Source organism: Emydura macquarii, unplaced genomic scaffold, assembly GCF_026122565.2.
Source record: "Emydura macquarii macquarii isolate MOO-44397 ecotype Brisbane River unplaced genomic scaffold, CSIRO-AGI_Emac_v2 contig_1451, whole genome shotgun sequence".
Taxonomy (NCBI): Eukaryota; Metazoa; Chordata; order Testudines; family Chelidae; genus Emydura; species Emydura macquarii.
The window spans coordinates 4115566-4132577 of record NW_027131588.1 but is presented as its reverse complement, the minus strand read 5'-3'; the positions used below and the strand labels follow the sequence as shown (position 1 = coordinate 4132577).

The 17012-nt window shown below is 39.1% G+C and overlaps 1 protein-coding gene across 1 annotated transcript in view; it reads left to right on the top strand.

Annotated features, from left to right (window-relative positions):
* Window positions 1-17012, top strand: part of MPDZ (multiple PDZ domain crumbs cell polarity complex component) — a 270908-nt gene that overhangs the window by 194644 nt on the left and 59252 nt on the right. Inside the window, exon 49 of the mRNA XM_067553100.1 lies at window positions 9099-9160. Coding sequence (XP_067409201.1) covers window positions 9099-9126 — 28 coding nt within the window. The 3' untranslated portion in view covers window positions 9127-9160. The remainder of the gene's footprint in view (window positions 1-9098; window positions 9161-17012) is intronic.

Here is a 17012-nt window from a genome sequence, read left to right as displayed (position 1 = left end):
ATCTGTCAACCAGTAAGTGTTTGCCACACCCAATGTAGTGAACAGGTTTCTCCCAGTCACTAAGGAGTGGTCTAATGTGCAACAAGCCTGGGAATCAAGTCTATAGGGCACTAGCATGCTGTAATTAACTGGCTGTGTTGACTCTCACTGTGCACTAGGAGCTCTGTAGTGTATTTTGATGTACTACTGTTTCAAACTATAGGCATCCAGTTAAAGATGACATGACAGTCTTGAGTGATTTCTCTCCCCTCCCCCTGCCCCCTTGGTATCAGTTCTTAACCTTAACATCATCTTAATTAAGTTTATTTCTGGAAATATATATATAAGATATTAATATTAGCTAAGATAGTCTAGTGGGTTGGTGGTCCCAAGTAAAACAAAAAGTCACCTTTTGGGAAAAAGCTAAGCAAGCACAAAAAATAAATTTAAACCTAATGAAAATGTGTGTTGTTTTGGATTCAGTTTAGGGTAGTCACTTGCTAATAATGCTTGGTTAGGATTATATTTTGCAAATATTCCCAAAATACATAAAATCTGATTTAAATTACTCACCTGTCTATTTATACAGCTTTTGTGAGATAACTATCAGCCATTAGAGTCATTTCACTCCAGGTTCTGAGGGTAGCTAGGACACAGTAAGCGGAGAACACCCTTTCAGATATGCCCACTGTTCTGTTCAAATATTAATGGTGGGAGTGAGCAGAAAAATTTGGATCTGGATTGGAAATGCACCTAATATTTTTGGGGTGGGGATTGGATCCAGAGTTTAGCTTTGGGAATATCTCTGCTACCTATTCCAGTTAGAGATGTCTTAGTTACCTTAATAACTTTCTATTTTGGTACACCCCTGCCCGGGTGTAATTCCATTGATTTCACTGGAATGACACTATGAATTAATCTCTCCCATATGAGATTCTTCTGTAATATAATTTTGACTCAAACCAATATTATTAGTACCTCATATGGATGCTACAAAATCTACTGACATATTTAAAAATAAGGAAAGCAATACGCAACCTTAAAAATCTTATATTTTGCATCTTCTGGGTGAGCTCAAACACACAGTGCTTTTCATGTGATAAATTAAAGATGTACTATGTAAATAAATGATAAAAACTGATTGATATATTACATTAATACACAGAGAAGCTGAAAGGGAATTTGCAATTTATAGCCTAATAGAATTAAGAGCTGGTTTTCACTGTGATTGGATGGAATCATGCATAACAAACTAGGAATGCCAAGCATTGCACATGAATTTCCTCATACACCACAGTGAACATTCAGCCCTAAATAACTGAAGTGTCAGGAGAGGAAAATGTATTTACGAGTAGGGATTTTCATATTCAATAGCCTTCATTAATAAATTTCACAGCCTTGGGGCCTGCACTGCATGTGAGGAATACAAAGATTTATATCGCTTTAAGTTAAGACATTCGAACCTCAAGCAAAAGCTTTTGGTGTTCAACGTTAAAGAACATTAGCTATGTTTTTAGTACATGATGGAATGTTGATACAAGGACATTGGGGTTTGCTTACTGAAAATAAAGTAACTTTTTTCCAGACTACACACAAACTTAACTCATCAATTGATATACGTCTCTAAGGCTTTTTTTTTTTTTGTCTTAGAAACTTTTTTATTGCAGCTGGCATATTATTCAGGATGGATGAACTAGTTCACAGGAAATAAGCAAGCACATTTGAAATTTTTTTGAGCTTTGTAGAATTTTTACTCAGTTTTAGCTGAGATCAGAAATGAAGGTACCAAATGCCACAAGGCAATGCAAGGGCCTGTGTCCCAGAAGATAAAATACAAGAAAACTTTTTTGTTCTGTTGAATTCTCAAACTTTTTTATAACCAGACCTGCCATACCTGTTCCCATTATTCATAGAACCCAGCCCTCTAATATGAGTAACTGAAACAAGAGAACAAATGCTCAGTGTAATGGGATTATGTTTAACTTTTTCAGTATGCCAGAAAATTTCTTCATGTTATTTTAAGAGGCGGGTCGGCAGAAAATAAAGGTGTTAGTCCACACAGATATTTTTCTAGCTGAGAGAATCAAAGAGGGAAAAAGTCAAAAAGAATGAACTTTCAGGTTTCATTTTTTTTCTTTAATTAACTGAACATCTAAAAAATTGCACCCATGTCAGTTTCATATTGTAAAATATTATTCACTTATTGTAAGTAGAATAACCAGATTAATCTATTCATCGCTGCAACCAAACTGGGGCACTCAAGGAAGGCTGGTCTTGTGCTGAAGGCACTGGGCAAAAGACTCAAACTTTGAGTTCAAATTAGAGACTTTTTGCATTCTTGGGCAAGTCACTTAGCCTGTTCTACACTAGAAAATTAGGTCTGTTTAACTAAGTAAGTCAGGGTGTGAAAAATCCACCCCCCCCCCCCCGAATGGCGTTAAATTGACCTACATCCCCATGTAGACAGTGCTTCTTCTGTTGACCTAGCTATTGCTTCTCAAGGTAGTGGATTAACTATACCGATGGAAGAACCCTTCCCATTGGAGTAGGTAGTGTCTACACTGAAAATCTACAGCAGTGCAGCTGCTACGGCTCAACTGTGCCGCCGTAGAGTTTTTAGTGTAGACAAGCCCTTAATCTCTCCTCTAAAATGGGGACAACAATACTTCTGTATCTCATGGGGATGTTGGGAGAGTAAATTCATTAATATTTGTGAGATACTGAGATGTTACAATAAGGGGAACCAAAGAAAGGCTTATAAATAAGAGTAATAAGGTGAGGTATAGCTCATCTTTCGCATGCTGTTTTTTCTGGTTATTTATCAGTTTAATCAGCATGTTCCTCCTGCAATCCCAGAATTTTGCTAATTTTCTAGGGCTAGATCACAGCTAACCTTTGGGTATGGTAAGGTCTAATGAGGCGGGGCCAGCCGCCCTTGCAGTCTCTCTGCTTTCCCAGGTATAGAGATTGCTCCCCTCCTAGCAACCTTTGGGGCGCAAGGCCTCCCGAAAGGAGTCAAAAGTAGGCAGACCCTCCCCACTAGTTGACCTGAGGAGCTAGCTAGCCATGGAGCATATGATGCGCCCTCCTAAAGTGGGAGGGGGAAGTCCAAGCGGAGAGCTTCCCTGCACTCCAGTATGTATGGTATGATTGCACATGACCAAAGGAAACACTCTTGCATTGGCACCTAAATGGTTAAATTCATCCTCGTGTAGTACTCTATTGATAACTAATCTAGCCAGGCTTTCTACCATGCTCATTAGTGCAGTTACTCAGTACCTGGCTTCAACTTGCACCAGGGATGAATTTGGTCTTTTCCCTCTCTAATTTAAGTTACATATATTTTCTTGTCATTTTATTTTAGTGACTACATATACTTCAAAATTAGAAGAATATTTGATTTTTTTAAATCAACATTCACAAGCCTCCCAGTTTAAGATAACCATTACTGACATAAACAGGAGGAAAGCTGGGATTTTAATGTTAGCAGCAATTAAAAAAAGCCTCACAGATTTTGACTGAAAACAGATGTGAAGCTTTGGCAACAATCTGCAAGTCAAAGGGGAGAATTCTTCTTCTTGCACAGTTAGCAAAGAATGTGTTGGAAAGAATCCTTGTCAGGTATACATTCCCAGAACTATGGTCAGGGGATTTTTCTTTGGTCCAAATTCTGCAGCCCAAAGAAGAATAATAGAGTGCCCCCGACCAGGGTGAAATCATTGCAGTGTTGCTGTGTGGGAGGGGAGAAGGCAGGGAGCCTGCATAGTCATGTACAGGCCTTGTGCACCCACAGAACACAGGTCCACAGGCTCCCAGGGCTGTAGCCTAGAGTTATGCTTTGGATGATGGACTTGTGACTTTGTGGATCCACTGGCCAAAGCCCCTCATGGAGGCCCACACAGCAGCTACAACCCTGACACTAACTGCCAAAACAGGCTCTTCTGCTGCTCAGCATTATCCTCTCACAGGGTTTCTCTGTGCACCCTCCCAGCGAACAGCCTGCTTAACTGGGCTGCGTCTTGAGAAGGGGATTTGGACCTGAGTGTTTAAATATCTCTGTAACCTCTATCAAATAGAGATAGTCATAAAATTAGTGGGAATGTCATTTGGAAATCCATTACCAAGGATAATAAAATTAAGTTACATACTTCCCGCAAGAGATACTGAGGTCCAATGTGTCACATAAATTCAACTTATGATTCAAGTGTGAACATGTATCAAATTTCCCCAGAAAGCCAGGATCTGACATCACTGACACCGCAGCAGATCCAAAGCAGCTCCATGGAAACCAGTGGTTTTACAGCAGAGCAAATGGGAGCAGAATGTGGTTCATGCTATTCTCTTTTGGAAAGAGTAATATTGTAATGTGTGCAAAGTGGCTTTAGGTTTTAGCATACCTTTCCATTTGTATTTTAGACATTTTAATGGGATTCTTGTTAGTGATGAGATTTTTTGCTATAGGGTAAGCAGAAAAAATTGCCATTTACCAGTACTTATTAGTATAATGCCATGTTTTTTACTCTGGCTATTACCAATTATGAATCAAATGGTGTCACTAGAATTAGGAACTCCAATGGTTTGAAAATGAATGATGAAAAATAGAAACAAAAAGGAATGGCTGTACTTTATCACACTAATTAGTCAAGCCTGTGTTCTTGTTTCACCTCAGCCAGTAAATCAGGAGTAAGTCCACTGAAATCAGTGGAGTAGTAGTGGGTAAAACTGGGGCGGAGGGGACAGGGAAATCAGGATCAAGACCTAATCAGTTTGCGGATATGGTCAACTGAATCTTTGACCCAATTTAATAAAAAGTCAGTGTAGCAACGATACAACTGATTAATGGGGTTAACCAGTGATTCAACACAACTGTACATTTCTTGTTTCTCCCTTTTCATTTTTTTTGTAAAAAAAGAAAATTAAAAAAATTCTCATTTTTCTTTAAGGGTCAGTTGTATTGTAATTTCAGATGCTTCTGCTCATGTCAAAGTTTATATTCATATTAATTTCTCAATCTTGGGTTTCCTCAATTCTCTAGGGTCCCAACTGAGCAACATATTTCTACATCACTAAAGCACATGCTTAAATCTCATTGACTTTAATGCTTTGCTGAATCAGGGCCTAGAATGTCTGCTTCCTAGGTGCTTGATTCAATAAAAACTATTTGATTTTAATGGGAGTTGGATCAGGACCATAAGGGATAATTGTTCCTTTAAGGCTTTCCCTATGTTCTGAGTGACAGAAGCAGCTGACTGAACAGTTGATTCCGGAGCTATTAGGCACTAAGGTTGAGTCCCTTGCTCAATGTATATGTTCATAAAATATGATCTAAACCCCACCCACTGGAGAATTCTTAAAACATGATATAGTGCTGTACTCTAGATTCCTGTATGTAGGTGGACAGAGCTTAGCACATACTTTGTATTACAGTAGCACTTACAAAGCCCTCATTGAGGTAGGCCCATATTACCTCACCGACTATTTCTCCTTCAAGAATACTTCATGGCAGTTATGAAATGCAGTACCCTATTTTATCAAAAACTAGATACAGACTTATAGGAGTTAGAGATATAGCACCAAGTCCATGACTCAGAAATATCTTTGAACACTTCCCTCAAGTCTATTCAAAATGCATCTGGATCCTCTTCCTGGCCCATCTTTCTGACCACCATTTATGTATAGCTTCTCCACTATATCAAACAAGCCAAACAAGGCTTTTTTGTTGTGTTTTATTTTTAAGCACCTATATGACCCTTAACTATTTACCTCCACTCTACCTATCAAATTAAATTTCTTATTGCAATGTCAACTCCCATCCCTGCTCTGCTAATGACGCCAGATTTGATCTCCCATTTCTTTCCCCACAAACACCTCCCTGGTTTCTCCTATGCTGATCTTTATGCAGTTGAAATTCACAGAGCCACTACCTTATTTTTTTAAAATTCTTTCTTAATACCTACTTCTGCTGTAGTACTAGGGTGACCAGACAGCAAATGTGAAAAATCAGGACAAGAAGTTGGGCGTAAAAGGCGTCTATATAAGACAAAGTCTTGAATATCAGGACTGTCTCTATAAAATTGGGATATCTGGTCACCCTATATTGTGCCTGCAGATCACATCCTTATAGCATTGGCTAGCCTAGAACCAGGCAAATCTACCTGTCCTTAATTTCAATTGTCTGATTATCCACTTGTTGTATCTTTCTTAATTATAGACTGAACTCTGAAACAGAGACTAACTATTTTGCTTTACTCATTTGTACTGTGCCTAGCAAAATGGAGCAGTAGTTGCTGACTGGGGTCTATTGGCATTATCATAATATAAAATCAATCATCCTCCTCATATTCTCCTGGAGCCTTGGGCATACTTTAAGGACAGACTTCTTTACTGCAGAATTCCCTAGGAAAAACATACAGAGTGGAAGAAATCCTGACAGCACGCTCAATGACATCATCTCATAATGAACCTAGAAAGGCTGGAGAACTAACATAGTGCTCAGAATCAGGAGTTGGGACTATACTTAGCATAGGAGGAAGACCTAAAATGACTTCTGTGATAAGAGTAGCTCATATGGGAATATGGACCTTATATAAATATACAATTATATATTTTAAATGGGTTTCATCTTGATGTGCTTTAAAAGTAAATACAATTGATAGTTTAAATGGGACTTTTCCAAGCTGATGCTTGCAAATGCAAACTATGACTGAACTCAAACTTGATTGGACTGAGTTTCATGGCTCCAGGTAAGGCCTCATAGCAGATTTTCCCAAAGGCCTTATAGGAAGGTTCTGCAAGAAAGAGTGGTCTGGCTAAGATCCCAGTGTGACAAGCAGGGAGATCCCAACAGGAGAACAGAAGATGCCCCAAATCAGCAGTTAAATCAACTGATTGCATACAAAGCTACTGTACTATGAAAATGTATTGAGTAGGTCTTTTAGGAAAGCTTATAATGTTCTGATCTTGATAGTGATGAGACATGCATACAGACTGTGGCTGTGAATTTGCCTGTGTAGAAAGTTGCCCTCATCTTAAAGCAGTCAGGCAAGGAGGGGCACCTCCCAAGTCATTTGTCGAAGGAAACCAGCTTCAAGTAACTATCCATTGTCCAGCCCAGAAGAGGACAATGATGGACCATTAGAGTTAATGGAAAGACACCGAGACAGCTGAAAAGAACATCCCAGCTCTCAAGTCAAGACAGAATTTGCCCAGTATTCCAAATAATCATGAGTCAACCTAGTCAAAGAGGAAAAAAGGCAAAAACCTTTTAAAAGCAGGCCTGACACTGAGGGTTTTTTTTAATCTAGAAAGAACCTGAGGGATAGTCTCAATGTGGGAGACAGTCCATGAACACTGGATCCCTCCTCTAGGTAAGGGATACTCTGAGAAACTGTTTATAAAGCAATAGGTAACCTGTATTAGAAAAGGGATTTTGCCTAGTATGAAAGTGTCAGACATGTAACACCTGACATTTCATCTTTGTTTATTTGCTGCATAATTTCTATAGGTTTGCTCTCCCTTACTATTTCATCTTTGAATCTGTGTTTTTTTTATTAAACAAAACTTTGTTTATTTTCATCCCAAGCAGGTGTCCAGTGTGCACACTGTGTGGATTATGTATGCCAAAGTGTGCTGTCAACATGGGAGACTGGTTTCACACCTTCAGAGGGAAGGGGTGACAAATCAGAGGGGAACAGTTCAAGTGTCTGGTAATTAAGAACTCAAGGAGAATGTATATGGGGAGACTCCACAGTGGAAGGGCTGTTGGTATTACCCTGAAAGGAGTAATTAAACCAGTGACAGCCAGGGTGAGACCTTATGCTTGTGGGCTGGCTATTCGTGTCAGGGCTCTGAACTGTATTTGCAAAGCACAAATCTAAAGTTAGAGGGAAGACAGTGACAGAACCGCTTACCAGTCTAGGTGAGCTCCAAAATGTAACACCTAGACATTCCATTTTCTTATTTTAGGGTGAAAGTGTTTATGTGCATATAGGTGTGTGAGCTCACCCACAGAGCCCACATAGGAAAGGTGCCCACAAGAAAGAGTTCCCCATACAGTCCTAAATATCATCTCAGAAAGGCATTTTTAAAGTGTGCTTTGTGTTTAAGTGTCCTTAGAGCATCATCCATAATTTTTGGTAAACAGTTGTTAAAATTCTGCTCATCAAAAGTAATCTGTATTATAATATCACTTTGAGGGGGGAGAACAGATTAGCCACTACAAAAAAAATTGAGGTTTAAGAGGGAAATTTTATAATCAGCTGAGGTTATGGGTCAGATATTTGACAATTTGATTTCAGTTTTAAGTGACTTAATCTGAAAGTATAGAGTTATAAAGCCCAAACAGCTTCTACTCTCAACTTTCCTCTTAGAACTTCATTGAGGACTGATGATTTTTGCTGCTAATTTATAATTTAAAGCCAGTCCAATACTGAAACAAATTTGTTTGATTTGAAAGTTAGCATTTTATTCCTAAATTAAACTTTTTCTTGATGTTATTATAGTTGAAAGGTTTTTTTATTCATTTAATAGAGACTGATACTAAAGCATATTTCTTTCAATAATCAATGTGGGTTCCAGAATGACTGTAGCAGATACCAGCTGTCAGTCTTTTAGGTTGACCCAGTCTGTCCTAGTAACTCTGTGGGGAAAGGCTTTGGCTACCCATTGCTGGAGCCTTTTGCCCCTGTTGGGAAAGACTCCAGCAGAGTGGAAAGGCTCGAGGAAGGGGGAGTTGCTGGGAAAAGGCTCAGCCTGCCTCCCGAGCCTTTCATTACACACCACTGTGTAGATAACTTACTTTTCAATGTAGTGTGTAGCTACACATCCTACCCACTACTGAAAGTGGTGTACGGTATAGACATAGCTACAGTGACAATAGCTGCTTTATAAATAATGAGGGGAGGATGGGGAGCAGAGAATGGAGTTCCTTGAAAGTTAACTTTTACATTGCAGAACCTGAGAAGTGTTGGAAAATGTGGACAGGCCATACTGTGTGCTAATGGGAAGCTTAGTGTTGTATAATTTGAATGAAATGTGCATTCATTCCACAAAATGTACTCAAATTCTATATTATTTTTAATGCACTATTTTTCTAATTGAAGTCCTCTTAATTTCCTCAGAGCTGTTTTTGGTGACTTCTTGCATTAGTGGAGATGCAAATTGGACATTTGTGAAGATGAAGGTTTGTAGAAGGTCTGAACTGTGAGAGGGAAAAACATGTTGCTTTTTGCAAATAACTTTTTCCACCCCACTTTTGCTGTTCACCCAGCTCCAAAGAGTACATTTTAGAGCATAAATGACCTTCCCAGAGGTCTTTAGAGGCACACACGTGGGAGAGCTTTGAAAAGAAAACCAACCAACTTTTAATATTTTTGTGAAGCACTCTCTTGACCTGCAGTGGTTTCACAAAAACACATTCAGTTTTAATTTTGTCTTTCAGCCAGCTTACTATTTACACACATTTGATTAATCAAGCCTTATACAAGTGAACGTGATAAGGTGTAAGAGAATATTTAAGGAATTGGCTCTCCGATAATAGAACAAACAATACAGGTCAGCAGGGATATCCTGGTAATGAGAAGCAAGTATTAGAAGAATAATCAACAGGAAAGAGTTTAGAAGGAAATTACGTAGATAGCAATTTCAGTGTCATTACCTCTCTGGGTAGCAACATAGGATTTGACATATTGTATCAGACCATTATGTCTAGTATCTGGCCTACGGTAGTGGTCAGTAGCTGATATGAAAGCCCTCATGATCCATGGTGCAGTGATGTATATGAACAGCAGGAGCTTTCTACATTATAAGAATCTTCTCCATCAGCATGAGATTTATTTGCCTTTATTTTAGCACAAGTGACAATATTGACCATAAAAATTATCTTGCCTTTTTAAAAATCCAAGCCCAGTATTTGACTGACATCCTGAACATTTATGCAGGATTGATTTACTTTGACTGGAAGGTAAACTGCTGTAGGAGCCGTCCCCCCCAGTCCTGGTTTTAGTTAGATATTCAAATGAAAATGAATTCTTAATTGCATACTTTGGCCCTACAACTTTGGCCCTCTGAGATTGTTTACTGACCTTGTAAGGAAGTAGGCATGCTGGTTTGCAGTAGTTTGTTTGCTCTGCAGCCACTTCTGCAAGCAATGGCTATGCCTTTGTGGGTTCCCATCTCATTCCACATGGTGTCCCCCCAGTAGGATAACTGCCAAGTAACCTCCCATATACCTTGGAAAGAAATCTAATAATGTCTTATGGTGTCAGTGCGATTGTAGTCTGAGTTTGTCTTGTCACCCTGGCAACAGCTGTTTGCAGTGAGTATTATGTATGTACATTTTTGCTCTTTAGTATAACACACCATGTCCTCCTCCTTCCCATGACTTTGTGCTTGACAGATTTTGGCTGGAAAACAGCGTAATGAGAGCCACAAACCCATTTTAGATATGATAAACTCTATCATTCTAAGAGATGAGCAAAATTCTTCTTCCAGAAAGACTTCTTTCCAGAGATGGACTCCATTGGCAGAGTTCTGATCCGAATCTGAACTGCATTTAGATCTGACCCTTCTTTAAATGTCACTTTAGATTGAAAGACCTTAAGCCTAAGAAACGGCTTAAATATTTAAAATTAAATAGTTCTATTTTGCAAAATGGTGGTCTAAAAATGACATCACCTTACTCAAATCTGCTCTTTATGTATTCTGAGTCTATCTAGTCACTTTGCATAAGTTTTTACTGGTATTTCTGCAGGCCCTGCAGCATCCACAGTGGAGAGAGAGAGAGAGGGAGGCAACTGGATATTATTCTACCTTATGCATCAACAGAATTTCTTATGACCAATGAGGATAAAAGGGATTGCACTGGTATTACAGAGGGACTCATTTGGTTTGCAGAACCTTCATTACTAGCAATGATTCCCAAGAATGAGAACCCATCTTAACTCTCAGAGCCCAGGCTGAGTTTGCAGGCCCTGATGTTTATCTGATGTTAGGGAAAAAAACCAACCAAACAAAAAAAACCCCACAAAAATCTTTTCATATGTAAACTCAGCACAGTTAATTTAAACCTTACCAGTAGACAAACCTGAAATAATGCCATTTTTAGAGAACCACATTTCAAAGCAGAATTGCACTTTTCAGTCCATGTTTATTTAGCTGGTACTGTTGAACTGAAAACCTAATCAAATATACATTGTAAGTTAAACAACAAAAAGTTAAACTTCGAAGTTTTCAGCAGGGTGCAATGACAAGAGTTCTCGCACAAAAACCAGGGTGATACAAGCCTCAGGTATCTCACTGTCTCACATTGCCATTGTGTAAAGCAGTGTTTCCAGGTGTGAAACTCATTGCAGCCAGAAGAAGAGAGCCATTAAGGGGAAGTCATAGCATCACTACTGGAGATGACAGTGCAGAATTTGCAAGGAGGCTTCTCGCTGGTTTGCTATATAGATGATTTCCCACTTGGTAAATTAAAGACATTATACATGGTGAATAACCTAACATTTTAACACCCACGTTTCCCAGCTTAGGAAGCGCAGAATTGCAGCAGTGTCAAACTTATGAAGCACGTTCACTTAAGATACATACAGGGAGCCCTCAGCAGCAGAGAATCCGCCTAGAGAGGACTGCGGTGGTGCAAAGCTTGGGGGCTTAGGTGAGGAGAGGTTGCGTGTTCTTAGTGAGGAGGATGTGGTGATTCAGCATGTTCCCATTGCAACCTCTGCCAGCCGGGGTCCTAACTGAACTTCTAGCAAAGATTAAAGCAGCCCTCATCTAACAGAACTCTCAAGTCATGTGAAACTGTAACATGTGCTGCTTCAGGGGTGAACTCACAGAGTAACAATATTTTTATGTACTATGCAACATATCAGATAATCCACAAAAGTTTTTTTTTCATCTTTGCATACTTGGTACTCACTATTGGCTGGGACTGGGAGATCCAACAAATATCTTCAGAGTCGTATCACACGCACACAGTAGGGGCTCAGTATAGCAATAAGGAGCTTAGATGCACCTAGACAAGGGAGACAGAGAGAGCTCACAATCATATCCAGTGTTGGGATTAAAAAGATACATGTTCACATAAAGCCAGGTTTTTAGATCTTATAGGAATAAAAGCTCTATACGTGACAATAGGCATTTTGTGTGAATAAGGGTGAAATTCCCCCATTGTCCCCTCCCCACAGGGGACCAATGCAAGGCCCATGCACCACTGAAGTGCTCAAAGAGAGGGTGACATTTCCCCCTAAAACTAAGTATTTCAGCATTTGGCCCATAATTCCGATGCTTATTGCAAACAATTGTATTCATATTTATTGGCATAGGACTATCTGTATCAGCAGTTGAAGCCTAATACAAGAGAACATCTCTTACCCCCTTTCCCAGCAACACTGTTTTAAATATAGGTTCAGTGAATTTTCCAGACTTTAGACATAGCAATGAAATAAGCAGATCAGTTCACAGCATTCAAAAACCTCATTTCAGGCTGTCTACAGACTCAAAGACACTGCACCACTTTATACACTTCGTGTGTTGTCAATACAAAGAATCTGTGGCATATAGAAAACTAAATGAGGACAACACAAAATATAATATTTGGACTACAGTACTGTCTAGGGGCTAGATCCTCAGCTGGGGTAAACTGGCATAGCGACAGATTTACAGTGTTATACCAGTTCACCCCAGCAGAGGATTTGGCCTTAAAGCCTTTTCATTTTTGATGTATACACTTTTAAAAAATAATTCAGCTTCCTGGAAATGGTGTCTTCAAACAAGATTTCTTGTTCCCATCACTTTATTATGTCTACTAGGGCACTTGGGACCAGATTTTTAAAAGGTATTTAAGTGTTGCTGTCCTGAAAGCAGCCATGCCCAACTAATTTGGGAGCTGAAACCTCATTTTCACAAGGGATTTAAGCGCTTGAGATTTAGGCTCCTATATCAATTAGGCACTGCTGCTCTCAGTGCAGCAAGACTAATTCCTTTAAAAATCTGGGCCTCAGTTAATGTGTTGTTCTAGTACTATTTATATTTTAGTAACTTAAAACAACAGATTTATGTCTATGTAGGACAGGATGGAAGCCATTATCAGTCCAATTATTCCACTGAGAATAAGGTTTCTGTTCTATTTGATTTATGTCATATTTCCAAAAAATGTAGACACATCATAAGTGAAGCTCAGCTTTCATACCCACTCCAAGAAAGTGTGTCAAATTTTCCTTAAAGCTGTATGGCAAGTCTCAGATAGAAAACTGACAATCATATCTTGGAGACAGAAACCTTTAAAGTGTTTTACCAAATAAGCCCCGGTGGAGCAGGAAAATAAAGCTTTTCAAAAGACTATTAAAATTAAAAACCAAAGCCAGCCCTCTTTCCAACAAGTAAACCAAGTTTTTGTATTAAAATTATTAAATCATCTGGATTAGAAATTAGTTTGATCTCCCTCTTCACTTATAAGCATACATTTTTGAAAGATTATATTAATTTGCAATAGATAAAAGCTTATTACTCTCCATTCCTCATTATGGAGGGTCTCTTACAAAAATATTTGGAATGCTGTTCCCTTGTCAAGTTGAAGGGTAAAAACCCATATTAAAAATTCTGTCCTCTGCACAACAAACAAATGATACTGCATGGTCTCAGGATTTGAGACCTAATGGCTAGCTGCGGTCTTCTTTCTGACAAGCTGCATGCGAAAAATGCAAGTTGGTAGAATACTACTATTTGTCACTGATGGGGGAACTCCTCAAGAAGCCCAGGAGAATTGAGATCAGATTTTTCCACAGTGCACCTGAAAGTCACAGGCATTATTACTGTAAGTTCAGGTTAGGTTATTTATGCTAAATGTTTAAGTGCCTGATTTACTCTACAAATCAGGTATTTAGAGATCCATAAACTGGACCTACAAATAATTGGGGCTGCAAAATTGCACCCACAGTTATTTGCACCCACAATTTGTGAGCACAAGCAGGAAGGCCCTGTTAAGGACAGACTAAAAACCAGGCCTATGGTTTGCAAAATGATTTTAAAGTTCAGAGTTTACAAACTGAACTGGAAGTTTCACAAGAACAGGGTTTTCAGTGTTGGCATTTCTGCATTCAGTGCCAAGAGTCAGGAAATACTTGAAAATAATATTGTAATTGCATGTTAATATAATGAAAGGCCAGTTCAGGGTCAGTTAGTGCAAAGGTTTGTGTCAGGTTTTACGTTATCTAAATCAGAGGTCTACAAACCACTGAGGGTTCATATGTCAGAGGGGTGTGGAATACTTGCTATTGATCTGCAGAAAACAGACTAGTCACATGGTGCTGGTTCTTCTCCTTGTTCCCAGTCACTAGGCTGTACTAAAAAGGCAACTAGAACACACATGCTTTTCTAATGATACCTTTCCACAACCTGCTGAAGTTATTCCAGTAATGTCATGTGACTATGAAAGGAGAGGAAGTATCCATTATGATCTGATTCAACTCACAGAAAACTTTGAGATGGCCTAAGATCCATATTTCTCCGAACGTTTCACACATGGAACATTAAATACAACATAATCACAGATGTGCATGACTCCTAGGCACTAAAGCCTAAATATGCATCCTTAGCTACACTAGAGATCTGAATAGTTTGTGCTCAATTACTGAGCTCAATTACAAATAGTTCAGTTAACGCACATTAATCATGCAGAAACAGTTTAAGTTTTACCCTATGTCTACACTCATACTGTCTTAAACCATTTCAGTTGCAATATCCTTTGGGTATCTATCCCTTCACTCTGGGCTCAGCTTCCTGGAGTATTGCATTCTGGAAGATTTCAGAAGGCCACCGGTGCATTATGGAACACCTGAATTGTTTCAGAGTCCTCACGGGCTCTAAATAGAGCTGGCTGGGAATTTTCCAGTCAAATAATTTGCTGATGGAAAATGCCTTTTTTGCACAGGAAAAATTCAAATTTGCAGAAAAATCAAAATGACATCTTGCTGGCTGCCTGCCTAGGAGGGTCTTGTCAACTTCATGTTCGCCCTGTATGCTGAAAGTCAAACTGACAAAAGCCTTGTGGGAAGGAAGATTACATATTGGTTTTCCCCAAACTGGGAGTTTTCAGAAATCCTTTTCTACAAAATAAATCTTTTTTTTTTAAATGTCTTGAATCAGGACAAGTCAAAATTAACATTTTTCATGGGAATGGATTTCCCTTTTCTAGAAAGTGTTAAATTGGTTCAGACTATAATAGTTAAGATGTACTTTTTTATTAAACAAGGTAGTCCATTCCGACCTGTTCCATGCTCTCTAAAGAGTTTGTGTGTGGGAACCCAAAGTGTTATACAAATGTTCTGAATGGGCTGTAGTCAATTTAATTATTTTAGAGTATGCCATATATTAGACACTACAGTGATGGGCACTACAGAAAGACCTAAGATTACACAAAATATCTGTCATATATTACATACCTATATTAGCTTTGTTGTCAGTACTCTCCTCCACAAAGTGACTGGAAATAGGGGTTAGGTGTTTTTTCTTTTTATTAAAGAAAGTTTGTTTCTCTCGCTCCCCAGGTATAGAAGACTGGGAGCACACATTGCATAATGTTGAGACTCCTTTCTTTTTGAATTACCATACTAGAGGACTAAGTACAGCATGCACACCAAGCTGAAACTATACAACAGCTGTGTTCTCTCAGTGCTTCTCTACGGAGCAGAATGCTGGTGCATGACACAACGGGATCTTACTAAGCTGTCCACATTCCATACCAAGAATCTCAGAAGAATAATTAGGATATTTTGGCCAAATAAAATTTCCAACGAAGATCTATTGTCTCAGTGTAAACAAGAAGACATGGCCACTATAATTATGAAAAGACGCTGGCGATGGATAGGTCATGTGCTACGAAGAGAGGACGGATCCATTATCAAAATTGCACTCCACTGGAAACCAGATGGGAAGAGAAAGAGAGGAAGACCAAAGACAACCTGGCGCCGAACGGTAGAACAAGAATTAAAAGACCATCACTACACCTGGGGAACAATAGGCGCTCTGGCCCGCGACCGGCAGAAGTGGAAGGACTTTGTTGCTGCCCTATGCGCCACTGGCATCACGGGCAGTAAGTAAGTAAGTAAAATACTAGAGGACTCCCTAGCTGAAGGAAAGCTGCCATGACACATAAGCTACGTCTACACTTGGAGCTAGGGGCATGATTCCCAGCGTACACAGACAATTCTCAGGCTAGCTCAATGAGAATTAATGGGCTAGAACTAGTAATATAGCTACGGTAGCATGGGCACGGGAAGCAGCAACAGGTGGAACAAGTTAGCTGCCCCAAATACGCACCCATGGGGTCCAGGTGGGTTTGTTCTCAGGAAGGATGGCTAGAGCAGCAGTGGCGTGGGCTACTATTATTTTTAGCAAGCTAGCTTAATGAGAGCTAGCATGAGTATGTGTACTTGTGATGGCTCTAAGCATAGATATATCCATAGACTTAGAGGTGGGTGGAAAATGGGAAGAGATCTTCCCAGTCATGTACCATGGTCTCCCACTGTACTAACAGAACCAAAAAAAATAATCCCTCCCTGAAAGGGTTTACAATTTAAAGTATAAAACAAGTGACAACAGAAAGACGGGGACTACAAGGAAACAATATTGGTGAGCATGATAGACAATTATATCAGCTCAGTGGGACAGCCAAGTATCTGGCATAAGGATGAGGACTGTGTATGTGGCCTTAGGGTTGGGCACATTTTAATACCTGAATATTTCTAAGATGACTAGACTCAAACTCATTAACTTGATGATACTCAGTTTGAACTGATTTCAAATAATCTGTACACATTTTTATATGCATTTTTTCCGAATTCTAAATTTTAAAGTGTCAGGAGATTTATTAAAAGTAGGAGAGCCAGATGTTTCAGCAGGATTTGTGTAGTGATAAGTAAACTTGTAGATTAAAAAGATTTTTTAAATGCATCTTTCATCTTGTTTTTCTGTATTGTTGCAGAGGGTCAGTAATGCAAATGCTGACTTTTTTTAATTTAAAGGCCATTCAGAAT